The sequence below is a fragment of the Lathamus discolor genome, unplaced genomic scaffold, assembly GCF_037157495.1.
Source record: "Lathamus discolor isolate bLatDis1 unplaced genomic scaffold, bLatDis1.hap1 Scaffold_182, whole genome shotgun sequence".
NCBI lineage: Eukaryota > Metazoa > Chordata > Aves > Psittaciformes > Psittacidae > Lathamus > Lathamus discolor.
The window spans coordinates 1-16,728 of NW_027069211.1; the positions used below are offsets into that span (position 1 = coordinate 1).

General features: G+C 64.9%; 3 protein-coding genes across 3 annotated transcripts; 1 reads left to right on the forward strand and 2 right to left on the reverse strand.

Annotated features, from left to right (window-relative positions):
* Positions 1–422: 422 nt before the first annotated feature.
* LOC136006405 (relA-associated inhibitor-like) lies at positions 423–9,137 on the reverse strand. Its single transcript, XM_065664405.1, has 10 exons — positions 8,952–9,137; positions 6,376–6,438; positions 6,163–6,284; positions 5,594–5,909; positions 4,883–4,981; positions 4,707–4,780; positions 3,270–3,600; positions 2,170–2,576; positions 1,374–1,511; positions 423–580 (listed from the first exon to the last, which is right to left on the reverse strand). The coding sequence occupies exons 2-10, from the start codon at positions 6,428–6,430 to the stop codon at positions 443–445; spliced, it is 1,680 nt and encodes a 559-aa protein (XP_065520477.1). The 5' UTR covers positions 6,431–6,438; positions 8,952–9,137; the 3' UTR covers positions 423–442.
* Positions 9,138–9,232: 95 nt separating this feature from the next.
* POLR1G (RNA polymerase I subunit G) lies at positions 9,233–10,844 on the forward strand. Its single transcript, XM_065664407.1, has 3 exons — positions 9,233–9,303; positions 9,719–9,839; positions 10,415–10,844. The coding sequence occupies exons 1-3, from the start codon at positions 9,297–9,299 to the stop codon at positions 10,761–10,763; spliced, it is 477 nt and encodes a 158-aa protein (XP_065520479.1). The 5' UTR covers positions 9,233–9,296; the 3' UTR covers positions 10,764–10,844.
* ERCC1 (ERCC excision repair 1, endonuclease non-catalytic subunit) lies at positions 10,817–16,686 on the reverse strand. Its single transcript, XM_065664406.1, has 9 exons — positions 16,594–16,686; positions 15,866–16,018; positions 15,176–15,279; positions 13,467–13,566; positions 11,908–11,984; positions 11,420–11,519; positions 11,144–11,215; positions 10,996–11,064; positions 10,817–10,913 (listed from the first exon to the last, which is right to left on the reverse strand). Exons 1-9 carry the CDS (start codon positions 16,648–16,650, stop codon positions 10,860–10,862), a joined length of 786 nt encoding a protein of 261 aa, XP_065520478.1. The 5' UTR covers positions 16,651–16,686; the 3' UTR covers positions 10,817–10,859.
* Positions 16,687–16,728: the final 42 nt, after the last annotated feature.

The following is a 16,728-nucleotide window of genomic DNA, read 5'->3' on the forward strand; positions in this document are numbered from 1 at the left end:
CATCCATCCCATCCCATAACACACATCCCTCTGCATCCATCCCATAACACACATCCATCCCATCCCATAACACACATCCAATCCCTTCCCATCCCATAACACACATCCCTCTGCATCCATCCCATAACACACATCCATCCCATCCCATAACACACATCCAATCCCTTCCCATCCCATAACCCACATCCATCCATATCCCCATCCATCCCCATCCCATTCCCATCCCTCTGCGTCCCCATCCTATCCATCCACATCCTATCACATCCATCCTATCCCATCCCGTCCATCCTACCCCATTCCCATCCACCTACATCCCCATCCCACCCCCTGCCCATGCCCACCCCCATCCCATCCCCACCCCCTCCCCATCCCACCCGCAGCCGCTGAGGGCTCCAGCCCCGGTTCCCAGGGCGCGGGGGGTCGCTCCCTGCCCCGCCGCCCCTCACCAGCCGTGGCTGTCGGGGGAGTTGACGTTGGCTCCGCTGGCGATGAGGAACTCGACGATGCCGTAGTGGGCCCCGCAGATGGCGTTGTGCAGCGCCGTGATGCCCTCGTCGTTGGGCTGGCTCGGGTCGTTCAGCTGCGGCACCGCACAGCGCCCTGTGCCCCACGGCACCCGCACGGCACCCCCTGTGCCCCTCCCCTGTGGCCCATGGCACCCACACGGCGCCCCCACAGCACCCCTCTGCCCCACGGCACCCCCACAGAACCTTTGTGCCACACCCCAGAGCACCCCTGCGCCCCGGGGCCACCCTTGCGCCCCCTCTACCCCAGCACCACCCCCAGAGCACCCCCCCTGCATCCCAGTGCCACCCCCACAGCATCCCAGTGAACACCCATGTCCCCCAGAGCATCCCTGTACCCCAGGGCCACCCCCAGAGCATCATTCTGTCACCTCCATCACCCCACAGGTGCTCTCCCCATCATCCCCATCCTGCATCCCCTGGTCCCTCTCCCCGCATCCCCCTGTTCCTGCATCCCCTGGTCCCTCTCCCTGCATCCCCCGGTTCCTGTCCCCGCATCACCCGGTCCCTGCATCCCGGTCCCTGTTCCTGCATCCCTCCGGTCCCTCTCCCTGCATCCCCCGGTTCCTGTCCCCGCATCCCCCGGTCCCTGCATCCCTCCGGTCCCTGTCCCCGCATCCCCTGGTCCCTCTCCCTGCATCCCCCGGTTCCTGTCCCCTCATCACCCGGTCCCTGCATCCCCCTGGTCCCTCTCCCTGCATCCCCTGGTCCCTCTCCCTGCATCCCGCGGTCCCTGTCCCCGCATCCCCCGGTCCCTCTCCCCGCATCCCCCAGTCCCTGTCCCCGCATCCCCTGGTCCCTCTCCCTGCATCCCCCGGTCCCCGCATCCCGGTCCCGGCGCGGCCGCACCTCGGCCACCGCCTGCTGCACCACATCGAGCTCCCCGGTGAGCGCCGCGTCCAGCAGCAGCACGAGCGGGTTCAGCCGCACCCGCGCCCCGGGGCGCTTGCGGGGGGAGGCCGGGTCCCGCAGCGCCGAGCGCAGCTCCTGCCCCCCCCCGGCACCGGTAACGGCGTCAGCGGCCGCCGGGGGGCACCCAAGAGACAGCGGGGACCCCCCGGGGCACCCAAAGGACATCGGGGTCACCCAAGGTAACCGGTGCCATGGGGCACCAAGGGACAGCTGGGACCTCCCGGAGCACCCAAAGGACAGCAGGGTCCCCCCAGAGCACCCATTGCTATGGGGCACCCAAAGGACCCCAAGGTTCCCTCCAGGAGCACCCAAAGGACCCCGAAGTCCACCCCCCCGGGCACCCAAAGGACCCCAAGGTCCCCACCGCGGCACCCAAAGGACTCCAAGGCCCCCCACCCCGCGCACCCAAAGGACCCCAAGGCCCCCCGGGGCACCCAAAGGACCCCAATGTCCCCCCCGGGGCACCCAAAGGACCCCAAAGCCCCCCCCCCGAAGCACCCAAAGGACCCCAAGGTCCCCCCGGGGCACCCAAAGGACCCCAAAGCCCCCCCCCGAAGCACCCAAAGGACCCCAAGGTCCCCCCGGGGCACCCAAAGGACCCCAAAGTCCCCCCCCGGAAGCACCCAAAGGACCCCAAGGTTCCCTCCAGGAGCACCCAAAGGACCCCAAGCCCCCCCCCCGAAGCACCCCAAGGCCCCCCCGTGGTGTCCCCGCTGCCCCCCCCCCCCCTCACCGGGGCGGGCGCGGGGCTGTCGGGGGGCGGCTCCGCGGGGGGGCTCTGGCGGCCTTCGCCGTGCGCGGGGGGCGCGGGTCCGGGCTCGGGGTCTCCAGGGGCGGGGGGGGGCCGGTGCAGGAGCCTCGTGATGAGCTCCTGGTACTGGCGGGCGCGGGGCGGCGGCCCCGGGCTCTGCTCCATGGACCCGCGGCGCTTCAGCGGCCGCGGCATCTCCGCGAGCGAGCGCGCCACGGCGCGGAACTCGGGGTCCCGCTGCGCCTCCGGGGGCAGCACCGGCTGCAGCCGCGTCGGGCTCAGCGGCCGCTGCAGGGCCTCGGGCTCCGGCGCCGACACCTCCGGGTCCAGCTCCGGGTCCGCCTCCGGCAGAGCCGGCTCCGACGGGAGCGGCCGGGACGGGGCCGCGGCTGAGGGGAAAAGGGGAGGGGGGAGCCCAAGGGATCCCCGGGGATGGAGACCACGGAGCCAGGGATGGAGCCCCCGGACCCCTCCTGTGGACCCCGGACCCCTCCTGTGCCCCCCAGAGCCCAGGGATGGAGCCCCCGGACCCCTCCTGTGGACCCTGGACCCCAGGGATGGAGCCCCCGAAGCCCAGGGATGAAGACAAGACCCTGGAAGCCTCCTGCGGAGCCCAGGGATGGAGCCCCCAGAACCCTCCTGTGTCCCCTGGACCCCAGGGATGGAGACCCCGGAGCCCTCCTGTGGACCCCGGACCCCAGGGATGGAGCCCCCAGAAACCTCCTGTGTCCCCTGGACCCCAGGGATGGAGCCCCCGGAGCCCAGGGATGAAGACCCTGGAACCCTCCTGTGGAGCCCAGGGATGGAGACCCCGGAAACCAGGGATGGAGACCCCGGAAACCAGGGATGGAGACCCTGAACCCCAGGGGTGGCAACCCCGGATCCCAGGGATGGAGCCCCCGGATCCCAGGGATGGAGACCCCGGAACCCTCCTGTGGACCCCAGACCCCAGGGACAGAGCCCCCGGAACCCTCCTGTGTCCCCTGGATCCCAGTGCTGCAGCCCCGAACCCTTCTGTGCCCCCCCAAACCCCTCCTGTGCCCCCCAGTGCTGCAGCCCCCCCCCCCCATCCCAGACCTCACCTTCCCCGGGGGGCAGCGCAGGTCCCTGGGGCTGCTTCTGCGGTGCCCTCGCCGCGGAGGGGGGGGGTCCCAGGGGCAGCGCCCGGGGCCCGCCCCCCCCCTGCTCCCAGAACGCGTTTTGGAGCTTGAAGATCATCGAGAGCGGCAGCGGCTTCTGGCGGGGGGGGCGCGGCGCGGCGGGGGGGGGCACCGGGATGCGGGACACGGGCCAGGCCCGCGGCAGGGACCCGGCCCCCCCGCGCCGGAACGGCCCCTCCGGGCCCCGCCGCTCCCCCGGGGGCAGCTTGAAGTTGCGGGGCAGGGTGGAGCTGTGCGGGCCGTAGGCGGCGTCCTGCGGGGCACGGCGTGAGCGCGGAACGGGACCCCCCTGGAACCGGGCCCTGCGCCCGTCACCCGGCATCGGGGCTGCGGGACCCCCATAACCGGGCCCTGCACCCATCACCGGGCACTGGGATGCAGGACCCCCATAACCGGGCCCTGCGCCCATCACCGGGCACTGGGATGCAGGACCCCCATAACCGGCCCCTGCGCCCATCACTGGGCACTGGGATGCAGGACCCCCATAACCGGGCCCTGCGCCCATCACCGGGCACTGGGATGCAGGACCCCCATAACCGGCCCCTGCGCCCATCACCGGGCACTGGGATGCAGGACCCCCATAACCGGGCCCTGCGCCCATCACCGGGCACTGGGATGCAGGACCCCCATAACCGGCCCCTGCGCCCATCACCGGGCACTGGGATGCAGGACCCCCATAACCGGCCCCTGCGCCCATCACCGGGCACTGGGATGCAGGACCCCCATAACCGGCCCCTGCGCCCATCACCGGGCACTGGGATGCAGGACCCCCATAACCGGGCCCTGCGCCCATCACCGGGCACTGGGATGCAGGACCCCCATAACTGGCCTCTGCGCCCATCACCGGGCACTGGGATGCAGGACCCCCATAACCGGCCCCTGCGCCCATCACCGGGCACTGGGATGCGGGACCCCTCCGGAACCGGGCCCTGCGCCTGTCACCGGGCATCAGGGCTGTGGGACCCCCATAACTGGCCCCTGTGCCCATCACCCAGCACTGGGATGTGGGACCCCCCCGGAACCGGGCCCTGGGATGCGGGACCCCCCCCTGGAACCGGGCCCAGCACCCATCACCAGGCACTGGGGCTGTGGGACCCCCTCTGGACCCAGCCCCTGTGCCCGTCACTGGGCACTGGGATGCGGGACCCCCATAACCGGCCCCTGTGCCCATCACCAGGTACTGGGATGTGGGACCCCCCCGGACCCAGCCCCTGCACCCATCACCCAGCATTGGGATGCGGGGACCCCACAACCAGCCCCTGCGCCCATCACCCGGCACTGGGGCTGTGAGACCCCCATAACCATCCCCTGTGGCCATCACCAGGTACTGGGATGTGGGACCCCCCCACAAGCTCTCACCTTGCCACCCCCAGCCCCATCCAGGCTCGACTCCCTCCATGGTGACAGCATCAGCCCCAGTGATGGGGAGGGACCTAAAGGGGGGGGACACAAACAAAGGGGTCAGGGGCACCCCAACACCCCCCCCCAGGGCACCCCAAAACGGCTCTGGAGCCCCCCCCCCCCCCATTGCTCACGGTCAAACCCCCCCCCGCTGGGGGGCTTCTTCTCATAGACCAGGTCCAGGTCGGACTCATTCCAGCTCTTCTGCGGGCGCCGCTTGAGCGCGGAGTCATCTGGGGGGGGGCACGGAGCTGAGGGACCCCCCCGTGGCACAGGGACCCCCCCCATGGCACCCAGAGTGGGTATGGGGGGGGCAGCCATGGGGATGGGGACACCCAAGGATGGATGGGGGCACCCACGGGGATAGGGACACAGAGATGGGGACACCCAAGGATGGGAACGGGACAGGGACACCCATGGGGATGGGGATAGGGCCACCGATGGATGGAGTGGGACGGGGACACCCATGGGGATGGGGACACCCACAAATGGGATTGGGGCATCCATGGACGGGAATGGGATGGGGACACCCACGGATGGATTAGGGACACCCATGGGGATGGGGACACCTATGGATGGACTGGGGACACCCATGGGGATGGGAATGGGATGGGGACACCTATGGATGGACTGGGAACACCTATGAAAGGGATTGGGGCACCCATGGATGGGAATGGGATGGGGGCACCCATGGGGATGGGGACACCCACGGATGCACTGGGGGTGCCTTAGGATGGATGGGGGACACCCCGGGACTGGAGCCCCCCATGGGATCATCACCGCCCCCCCCCATGCCCAGCCCAGGACTGCCCCCCCCCCTCCCCTTGCCCCCCCGCCGCCCTCACCCTGTGCCCGGAAGGCCGCGGCCCCCCCGCTGATGGATGGGTAGAGCCCGTGCATCTCATAGGGGGGCGGTGCAAGGGGTCGGGGCCCCCCCCCCATTCCCAGCAGCTCATAGGGGCGGAGGGGGGGGCGCGGGGACGAGGCTCGGCCCCCCGCGGGCACCGCCAGCAGCTTGGGCCTAGGGGAAGGGGCCCGATCCTCGCCCGGCAGGAAATGGGGGGCCCGGGGGGAGCCGGGGGGGCCCAGCGCGTCCCCCGCCCCCTCGGGGGTCTCCAGGCTCCTGCGCGCCAGGGGGGAGCGGCTCCGGCCGGGAATGTCCTGGGATGGGGACGGGAACAGAGCGGGAGAGGGGGTGTCCCCCCCTGCTGCCACCGCAATTCCCCCTCCAATCCCTGCCACCCAATCCCCATCCCAACAATCCCCATCCCAACAACTCCCACCCCCAACTCCCATCCCAACAATTCCCACCCCCAATTCCCATCCCAACAATTTCCATGCCCCGATTCCCACCCCCCAATTCCCACCCCCCAATTCCCAACAATTCCCCCCCCCAGGTCCCCCCCATTCCTACCCTGGGGGGGGGCCCGGGCCCGTCGCTCCAGAGGGACTCGAGCTGCCGGGACAGCTCATCCACCTTGGCCACGGCCGTGTCCAGCTCCACCTGCTTCAGGTCCATGTGCTGCATGGCCAGCGCTGGGGGGGGGCACATGTGGGGCGGGGGGGGGGGGGGTCAGCCTGCACCCCATAGCGTGCCCCATAGCACCCTTTGGGTGCCCCCACTCACACTGGAAGGTGAGGTCCAGCAGGTCCTGAGCGCTCTGCAGCCGCTCGCTCGCCATGGCGATACCTGCAGGGGGGATTGGGGATGTCGTGATAATTGGGACACACACACACACACAGAGGACCCCCCCCCACCGCTGAGCCCCAATCCCTTGGGAACGCCGGAGCGGGATGTGCCGGGGCCCGTTCTCCGCATTAGCATAATTAGCAGTAATTAACGCATCGCAAGGAGCCGGCGCCGCCCCCCCCCCGGGCATGGCGCTGATTTGAGGGGGGGGACCCCCCTTTTACATTGGGGTCACCCTATGGAGGGGCCCCCATAGAATAGGGACCCCCGCACCCATGGGTGCCCCATGGCCAAGGGGGGGTGGGGGTCAATGGGTGTCAAGGGGCGGTTTTGGGGTGCCCCCCCCCCCCCGCCGCGGCCCCCACCCAGCCGGCTCCGCCCGGTTCTCGCCCCCGGGGACACCGGACGAGCCGCGGCTCGCCCGGGCCGGGCGGGGAGAGGGGGGGTGGACGGGAAAGGAACCGCCCCCCCCCCGCCCCGGCGCCCGAAAACAGAGCCCAGAGACCCCAAAACTGAGCGATATGACCCCAAAACTGAGCCAAACGACACCAAACTGAGCGAAATAATCCCAAAACTGAGCGAAATGACCCCGAAACTGAGCCCAGATACCCCAAAACTGAAATGATCCCAAAACTGAGCCAAACGACCCCAAAACTGAGCGAAATGACCCCAAAACTGAGCCAAATGATCCCAAACTGAGTGAAATGACCCCAAAACTGAGCCCAGAGACCCCAAAACTGAAATGACCCCAAACCTGAGCCCAGAGACCCCAAACTGAGTGAAATGACCCCAAAACTGAGCTGAGACCCCAAAACTGAAACGACCCCAAACTGAGTGAAATGACCCCAAAACTGAGCCAAATGACCCCAAACTGAGTGAAATGACCCCAAAACTGAGCCCAGAGACCCAAACCTGAGAGAAATGACCCCAAAACTGAGCCAAATGACCCCAAACTGAGTGAAATGATCCCAAAACTGAGCTGAGACCCCAAAACTGAAATGACCCCAAAACTGAGCCAAATGACCCAAAACAGAGCCAAATGACCCAAAACTGAGCTCAGAGCCCCAAAACTGAGCCAAATGCCCCCAAAATGAGTCTAGATCCCCCCAAACTGAGTCCAGAGACCCCAAAACTGAGCCCCGAGCTCCAAAACTGAGCCAAATGCCCGAAACCCGAGATCAGAGCCCCCAAAACCGGACCTGGGAACCCCAAAACTGAGCCCTGAGCCCCCAACCGGACCCCAGCACCCCGAAACTGACCCCCGCCCCCCAAACCGGACTTGGGCACCCCAAAACAGAGCCGGCACCGCGGGGAGCCCCGTCTGCACCCCAGTACCCCGAAACTGACCCCGGCACCCTAAAACTGACCCCAGCACCCTAAAACTGACCCCAGCACCCCCAAACCAGATCCCAGCACCCCGAAACCGACCTCGGCACCCTAAAACTGACCCCAGCACCCCCAAACCAGACCCCAGCACCCCGAAACTGACCCCGGCACCTCAGTGTGTGACCTTAGCACCCCGAAACTGACCCCAGGGCCCCGAAACAGAGCCCAGCACCCTAAAACCGGACCCCAGCACCCCGAAACTGAGCCCAGCACCCCGAAACAGAGCGGGGCACCTCAGGGCGCGACCTTAGCACCCCGAAACTGACTCCGGCACCCTAAAACTGACCCCTGCATGCCAAACAGGACCTCAGCCCCCCGAAACTGACCCCAGCACCTCAGGGTGCGACCTTAGCACCCCGAAACTGACTCCGGCACCCCATGGTGCCCCTCCGCACCTGAACCCGACCCGGGGCACCCAAAGGTGCTCCTGCACCCCCCAGCACCCCAAAACAGAGCCCAGCACTCCATGGTGTCCCCCTCAGCACCCAAAGCGGACCAGGGGCTCCCAAAGGTGCCCCGGTACCCCCCAGCAGCCCAAAACAGAGCCCAGCACCCAATGGTGCCCCCCCCAGCACCCGAACCCGAACCGGGGCACCCAAAGGTGCCCCCGCACCCGAACCGGACCCTGGGCACCCAAAGGTGCCCCCATACACCCCAGTACCCCAAAACAGAGCCCAGCACCCCATGGTGCACCACCCCAGCACCCGAACCGGACCCGGGGCACCCAAAGGTGCTCCCGCACCCCCCAGCACCCCAAAACAGAGCCCAGCACCCAAGGGTGCCCCCCCCAGCACCCGAACCGGACCCGGGGCACCCAAAGGTGCTCCCGCACCCCCCAACACCCCAAAACAGAGCCCAGCACCCAAGAGTGCCCCCCCCAGCACCCGAACCGGACCCGGGGCACCCAAAGGTGCTCCCGCACCCCCCAACACCCCAAAACAGAGCCCAGCACCCAAGAGTGCCCCCCCCAGCACCCGAACCGGACCCGGGGCACCCAAAGGTGCTCCCGCACCCCCCAACACCCCAAAACAGAGCCCAGCACACCATGGTGCCCCCCCCCGCACCCGAACCGGACCCGGGGCACCCAAAGGTGCCCCCGTACCACCCCCCCGCACCCCGTTTCCCACCTGGGGGTCGGTGCCGGAGCCGGAGCCGCGCCCGCGTCCCCTCCGCCCAATTCCAGAGCTCTGGATCACGCGGGGGAGGCGCGGAGCGGGGGGGGCCGCGCCCTGCGCCCCAGGGTGCGAGGGGGGGCGGCTCCCTCGGGAGCGGGGCGGGGGTACCTGTGCCTTTAAACGCGGCCGCCAGCGCCCAGGCCACGCCCACAGTGGGCAGGGCTACGGTGTGGCCACGCCCCCTCCCCTCCTGGCGGAGCGTACCAAGGACCCCAAGGGGAAGGGGGGAAAGGGGCGGGGCCGCGCTGGGTGGGCGCGTCCGGAAAGGGGCGGGGCTACGCGGGGCGAGAGGCGCACATGGAGGGTGAGTGGGGGGGGCCGCGGGGGCAAATGGAGACATGGGGGGGGCCCATAGAGACGGGGGGGGCACGGGGGATATGGGATGGTCCCATAGGGACATGGCGGGCACAGGAGGATATGGGGGGGGCCATAGAGACATGGGGGGCACAAGAGGATATAGGGGGTCCCATAGGGACATGGGGGGGCCCATAGAGACATGGGGGGCACAGGGGGATATGGGGGGGCCCATAGGGACATGGGGGGGGCACAGGGCAAAAGGAGGTACCTATACAGATGGGGGAGGACAGAGGGGATATGGGGGGGTCCCATAGGGACATGGGGGGGGCATAGGGGATATGGGGGTGCCATAGGCACATGAGGGGGGCACAAGGGACATGAGGGTGTCCCATGCCCTAAGTGCCCCCCCTGTCCCTCCCCAGGCCCGCTGCGGTTCCAGTGCCCCCCCGAGTTCGAGGCCGCGCCCCCCCCGGGCCCCTCCTTGGCCGGTGCCGCCTCCGAGCTGTGGCTGATCCGGGCCCCCCCCGACTTCCACCCGGAGAGGTCAGAGCGGGGGGGGGGGGGCACAGAGGATTGGGGTGCATGGGGGGGCACAGAGCATTGGGGTGCGTGGGGGGGCACACACAGCATTGGGTGCATGGGGGGGCACAGAGCATTGGGGTGCGTGGGGGGGCACACACAGCATTGGGGTGCATGGGGGGTCACAGAGCATTGGGGTGCATGGGGGGGCACACACAGCATTGGGGTGCATGGGGGGGCACAGAGCATTGGGGTACGTGGGGGGGCACACACAGCATTGGGGTGCATGGGGGGTCACAGAGCATTGGGGTGCATGGGGGGGCACAGAGCATTGGGGGGCATGGGGGGCACAGAGCATTGGGGGGCATGGGGGGGCACACACAGCATTGGGTGCATGGGGGGGCACAGAGCATTGGGGTGCATGGGGGGGCACACACAGCATTGGGTGCATGGGGGGGCACAGAGCATTGGGGGGCATGGGGGGGCACAGCATTGGGGGGCACAGAACATTGGGGTGCATGGGGGGAGTGACAGCGCTATGGGGGGGGGGGGTGCAGCAGCGCCATTGCCCCCCCCCCTCACATCCTTGCCCCCCCCAGCCTGGAGGGATGCTCGGTGCCCCTGGACCACTCCGTGCAGCTCCAGCCCCTCCCGCACGGGAGCGCTGCTGAGGACAACGGCGCCCATTGCCTCTATGGGGCGCGGGGGGCGCCGGGGGGGGCCGGGGGCCTCCTCCTCCTGTCCCCGATGGCCCCAAGCGGCGCCTTGGGCTGTGCCCCCCCCCTGCGCGGGGTCCTCTCCATCACCTGCGGCTTCGGGCCCCCCCCGGAGCCCCCCCCCACCAGGAGGAAGAAGAAGAAGAGGAAGAAGGGAGGCGATGGAGGAGCCCCCCGAGGGGCGCCCCCAGGTGGGCAGGAGGGGGAGCACAAGGAGGAGGCTATGGGGTGACCCCCATAGTCCCCATTGCTCCCCATTACCCCATGGCCCCCACTGTGATGCCATTCCATGGATAAAACCCATTTTATTATGGATCAGGATCGGGGCTCACTTGGGGGTCTGCAGGAAGGGTTCGTGCAGGACATCAAAGAGGCGCTTGGCCTATGGGGGGGATATGGGGGGGGGCATGAGGGGACAATGGGGGGCACCGTATGTGTCCCCCCCCCTCCAGCCCCCATCTCACCTTTTGGGGCCCCACACCAGGACAAAGGGATAAATCCTCCTTGGTGGCGGCCACCAGGGCTGCGAGTGACTGGGGGGGGGCACGTGGGGGGGGTCAGGGCTGTGCCCCCAGCCCCACTGTGCCCCATAGCAGGGGGGTCAGGACTCACCCCAAAGGTGCTGAGCAGGCTCAGGGCGTCCGTCCTGTTCACTGCCCTGATGCTGGTCAAGCAGTCGCTCATCTGTGGGGCAACAGGACCCACACATAGGGGGTGAGGGGACCCCCATAGTGGGACCCCCACATTGGGATCAATGGGACCCCCACATTGGGATGAATGGAACCCCCATTGGGATGAATGGATCCCCCCATTGGGATGAATGGAACCCCCCACTGGGATCAATGGGATCCCCCACTGGGATCAATGGGCCCGGGGCCCCGGCCTCACCCTGGGCAGGAAGCCCTGGTCCAGGCGCTCCCGCAGCAGATCCGGGGGCTTCTGCTCGAAGGCTTTGTAGGTCTCCAGGTACCGGGCGGCCTCCTCGGGGCTGGGGGCACAGAGCGGGGAGTCCCATAGGGGCCAATGGGGTCCCCATGGGTGACAATGGGGTGTCCATAGGTGACAATGGGGTGTGCATAGGCGACAGTGGGGTCCTATGGGTGACAGTGGGGTACCCCCCCATAGGTGACAGTGGGGTCTGCCACAGGTGAAAATGGGGTCCCCATGGGTGACAATAGGGTGTCCATAGGTGACAGTGAGGTGTCCCCCCCATAGGTGACAATGGGGTGTCCATAGGTGACAGTGAGGTGTCCCCCCCATAGGTGACAATGGGGTGTCCATAGGTGACAATGGGATGTCCATAGGTGACAGTGAGGTAGGTCCCCCATAGGTGACAGTGGGGTGTCCATAGGTGACAGTGGGGTCCCCCCTGGTACCTCCAGGCCAGCAGGAGGGTGCAGTCACTCAGGACACAAATCTTGGCCAGGTCCTTCAGTGCTCGCTGGGGATCCTTCTGTGGCCATAGAGAGAGATGGGATGCATGGGATAAGGATGCATGGGATAAGGGATGCATGGGATAAAGGGTACATGGCATAAGGGATGCATGGGATAAGGATCCATGGGATAAAGGGTACATGGGATAAGGGATACAGGGGATAAAGGGTACATGGGAAAAGGGGTATATGGGATAAGGGATATATGGGATAAGGGGTACATGGGGTAAGGGATACATGGGATAAAGGGTACAGGGGATAAGGGGTACATGAGATAAGGGATGCATGGGATAAGGAATACATGGGATAAGGGATGCATGGGATAAAGGGTGCATGGGATAAGGGGTACATGAGATAAGGGATACATGGGATAAGGGATGCATGGGATAAGGGGTACATGGGATAAGGGGTACATGGGATAAGGGGTACATGGGATAAGGGATGCATGGGATAAGGGGTACATGGGATAAGGGGTACATGGGATAAGGGGTACATGGGATAAGGGATGCATGGGATAAGGGGTACATGGGATAAGGGATGCATGGGATAAGGGGTACATGGGATAAGGGGTACATGGGATAAGGGATGCATGGGATAAGGGGTACATGGGATAAGGGGTACATGGGATAAGGGGTACATGGGATAAGGGATGCATGGGATAAGGGGTACATGGGATAAGGGGTACATGGGATAAGGGGTACATGGGATAAGGATTGCATGGGATAAGGGGTACATGGGATAAGGGGAGATGGGATAAGGGATGCATGGGATAAGGGATGCATGGGATAAGGGGTACATGGGATAAGGGGTACATGGGATAAGGGGTACATGAGATAAGGGATACATGGGATAAGGGATGCATGGGATAAAGAGTACATAGGATAAGTGGTACATGGGATAAGGGATGCAGGGATGCATGGGATAAGGGCTGCATGGGATAAGGTGTACATGGGATAAGGGATGCATGGGATAAGGGGTACATGGGATAAGGGGTACATGGGATAAGGGATGCATGGGATAAGGGGTACATGGGATAAGGGGTACATGGGATAAGGGATGCATGGGATAAGGGGTACATGGGATAAGGGATGCATGGGATAAGGGGTACATGGGATAAGGGGTACATGGGATAAGGGGTACATGGGATAAGGGAGGCATGGGATAAGGGGTACATGGGATAAGGGGTACATGGGATAAGGGATGCATGGGATAAGGGGTACATGGGATAAGGGATGCATGGGATAAGGGGTACATGGGATAAGGGATGCATGGGATAAGGGGTACATGGGATAAGGGGTACATGGGATAAGGGATGCATGGGATAAGGGGTACATGGGATAAGGGATGCATGGGATAAGGGGTACATGGGATAAGGGGTACATGGGATAAGGGATGCATGGGATAAGGGGTACATGGGATAAGGGATGCATGGGATAAGGGGTACATGGGATAAGGGGTACATGGGATGCTGGGATCCCGGGATGAGGCTGTCGGGCTCTCACCACGTCCACCTGCAGCAGCAGCACCCGCAGCACAAAGCCCCGGCCCAGCTCCCGCAGGCGCTGATGGATGTAGTCGGGGTGAAGGTGGTGGTAGCGCAGGCTGAGGCAACCCAGAGATACCCATTGGTACCCACTGGTACCCGATCATACCCACTGACACCCATTGGCACCCACTGATACCCACTGACACCCACTGATACCCATTGACAGCCATCAGCACACATTAACACCCATTGATACCCATTGACTCCCAGGGGACACCCACTGGCAATCCCCACTGATACTCATGGGCACCCATGGGACACCCATAGGACACCCACTGACACCCATTAGACATCCATGGCACACCCCTGGCACACCCACTGACACCCATGGGACACCCATTGACACCCATGGGATGCCCATTGGCACCCACTGATATCCATTGACACCCTCTGATACCCATTGACACCTATGGGACACCCATTGGACACCCATGGGACACTGATTGACACCCAGGGGATACCCATTGACACTCATATGACACCCATTGACACCCATTAGACATCCATGGCACACCCATTAACACCCATTGACACCCACGGGACACCCATGGCACACCCCTTGACACCCACTGGCTCCCATGGGACACTAATAGAACACCCACTGACACCCATAAGACACCCACTGATACCCATTAGCACCCATTGACACCCACAGGATGCCCATTAACACCGATTGACACCCACTGGCACCCATGGGACACCCATAGCACACCCATTGACACCTATAGGACACCCACTGACACCCATTAGACATCCATGGCACACCCATGGGACATGCATTGACATCCATGGGACACCCATTGGTCACCCAGAGGACACCCCTGGCACACCCACTGACACCCATGGGACACCCATTGACACCCATGGGATGCCCATTGGCACCCACTGATACCCACTGACACCTATGGGACACCCATTGGACACCCATGGGACACCGATTGACACCCAGGGGATACCCATTGACACTCATATGACACCCATTGACACCCATTAGACATCCATTAGACATCCATGGCACACCCATTAACACCCCTGGACACCCACTGGCACCCATGGGACACTCATAGAACACCCACTGACACCCATAAGACACCCACTGATACCCATTAGCACCCATAGGACACCCATTGACACTCACAGGATGCCCATTAACACCGATTGACACCCACTGGCACCCATGGGACACCCATAGCACACCCATTGACACCCACTGACACCCATAGGACACCCAGTGACACCCACTGTCACCCATGGGACACCCACAGGACACCCATTGACACCCACTGTCACCCATGGGACACCCACAGGACACCCATAGGACACCCATTGACACCCACTGGCACCCATGGGACACCCATAGCACACCCATTGACACCCACTGACACCCATAGGACACCCAGTGACACCCACTGTCACCCATGGGACACCCACAGGACACCCATTGACACCCACTGGCACCCATGGGACACCCACAGGACACCCATTGACACCCACTGGCACCCATGGGACACCCACAGGACACCCATTGACACCCATAGGACACCCATTGACACCCACTGTCACCCATGGGACACCCACAGGACACCCATAGGACACCCATTGACACCCACTGGCACCCATGGGACACTCACAGGACACCCATTGACACCCCCTGACCCCCGTCACCTGAGGAAGAGGGCGCAGGAGCTCTGTCCCAGGACGTAGTCGGCGACGACGTCCCCGTACTCCCATGGGACGTTCCGGATGAAGCGCAGCACCGGGTTCCCGCGCTGGGGGGGGGCAGTGGTTGGGGGTCCCCAAGTGCCCCCCTTGCCCCACAGCAGCAGGGACAGACACCCCCCCACCCCCACCCACCATGGCACCAGGCTCACCCCCATGGGCTTCGGGGAGGGATCCTGGCCCCAGCCAATGGGAGGAGGTGGCTGGGGGGATTTCAGCCAATGGGAGGAGGCAAGTGGGTGGGTGTCAGCTCCCAGCCAACAGGAGGAAGAGTCTGGAGGATGCCAGCCAATGGGAGAGGAAGCTCTGGGGGGACCCCATATCCCAGCCAGTGGGAAGGCAGCTCAAGGTAGATCCCAGCCAATGGGAAGGGGAACTGTGGAGGCTCCCAGCCAATAGAGGGCAGGTCTGGGGTATCCAGCCAATGGGAGGGCAGCTCTGTGTAGATCCCAGCCAATGGGAAGGCAGCTGCAGCAGCTCCCAGCCAATGGGAGGGCAGCTCAGTGTAGATCCTAGCCAATGGGAGGGCAGCTCTAGGTAGATCCCAGCCAATGGGAGGGCAGGTCTGGGGGATCCAGCCAATGGGAGGGCAGACTGAGGGCTCTCAGCCAATGGGAGGGCAGCTCTGGGGCTCACCTGCCGCGGGCTGACCACGATGCTGCTGCTCCGGGGCCGGGACAGGGCTGGGGGGGGGACGGCCCCAGGGATCCCCCCCCCCAGTGCTGCCCCCCCTGGGTCCGGATCCTGCTCTGGTTCCTGCTCCTTGGGATCCGGTGGCACCGACGGGATCTGACGGGGGGAGGGTCAGCTCCAGACACCCCCACGATCCCCATTATCCTTTGATCCCCATTATCCCTCGCTCCTGGTGTCCCGTTATCCTGGTATCCCCATTATCTTGGTATCCCATTATCCCTCTCTCTTGCTCTCCTGATGTTCACTATCCTGGTATCCCCATTATCATGCTCTCCTGGTATTCCCAGTATCCTGGTATTCCCATTATCTCGGTACCCCGTTATCCCACTGTTTGTTATCCCATTATCCTTCTCTCCTGATGTCCTGCTCTCTTGGCATCCCATTATCCCTCTTTTGCTCTTCTGGTATCCAGTGTCCTGGTATCCCTTTATCCCCCTCCCCATTTCCCATTATCCCACTCTCCCAATTGTCCTCGTATCCTTGTTATCCCTCTCTCCCGCTCCTCAGCATCCTCCTATCCCGGTACATGGCCACAACCCCGACGTTTTCCAGACCTATCCCAATGATTCCCCCCCGTTCAAATCCCGGTTTTCCCTCCTGGATCCGGCTCTTCCCGGGTCTCCATTGCCTCGGGCTCTCGGGCCTGCCCCCCCCCCCCCGTGTCCCGGTACCGGGGGCTCGCCGGGACCCTCCTTCCGCACCGCGGCCGCGTCCTCAGCCGCCGCCATCACCGCGGGGACGGCGCACAGCGATTGGCTACGGCGCTGCCGAGGCCCGCGCTGATTGGCTGGGTTAAAGGGCTGGGA

What these genes read in the sequence shown, in the direction of transcription:
- LOC136006405 (XM_065664405.1), bottom strand. Translation starts at nt 6,430, where the DNA reads ATGGCGAGCGAGCGGCTGCAGAGCGCTCAGGACCTGCTGGACCTCACC. An exon ending in GCTGGACCTCACCTTCCAGT is followed by an intron (nt 6,285 to 6,375) that starts GTGAGTGGGGGC and finishes GCCCCCCCCCAG; the next exon opens with CGCTGGCCATGCAGCACATG. An exon ending in ACAGCCCCGCGCCCGCCCCG is followed by an intron (nt 1,512 to 2,169) that starts GTGAGGGGGGGG and finishes GGGGGGGGGCAG; the next exon opens with GAGCTGCGCTCGGCGCTGCG.
- POLR1G (XM_065664407.1), top strand. An exon ending in CCCGACTTCCACCCGGAGAG is followed by an intron (nt 9,840 to 10,414) that starts GTCAGAGCGGGG and finishes TGCCCCCCCCAG; the next exon opens with CCTGGAGGGATGCTCGGTGC.
- ERCC1 (XM_065664406.1), bottom strand. Translation starts at nt 16,650, where the DNA reads ATGGCGGCGGCTGAGGACGCGGCCGCGGTGCGGAAGGAGGGTCCCGGC. An exon ending in TCGTGGTCAGCCCGCGGCAG is followed by an intron (nt 15,280 to 15,865) that starts GTGAGCCCCAGA and finishes GCCCCCCCCCAG; the next exon opens with CGCGGGAACCCGGTGCTGCG. An exon ending in TGCTGCTGCAGGTGGACGTG is followed by an intron (nt 11,985 to 13,466) that starts GTGAGAGCCCGA and finishes CTATGGCCACAG; the next exon opens with AAGGATCCCCAGCGAGCACT.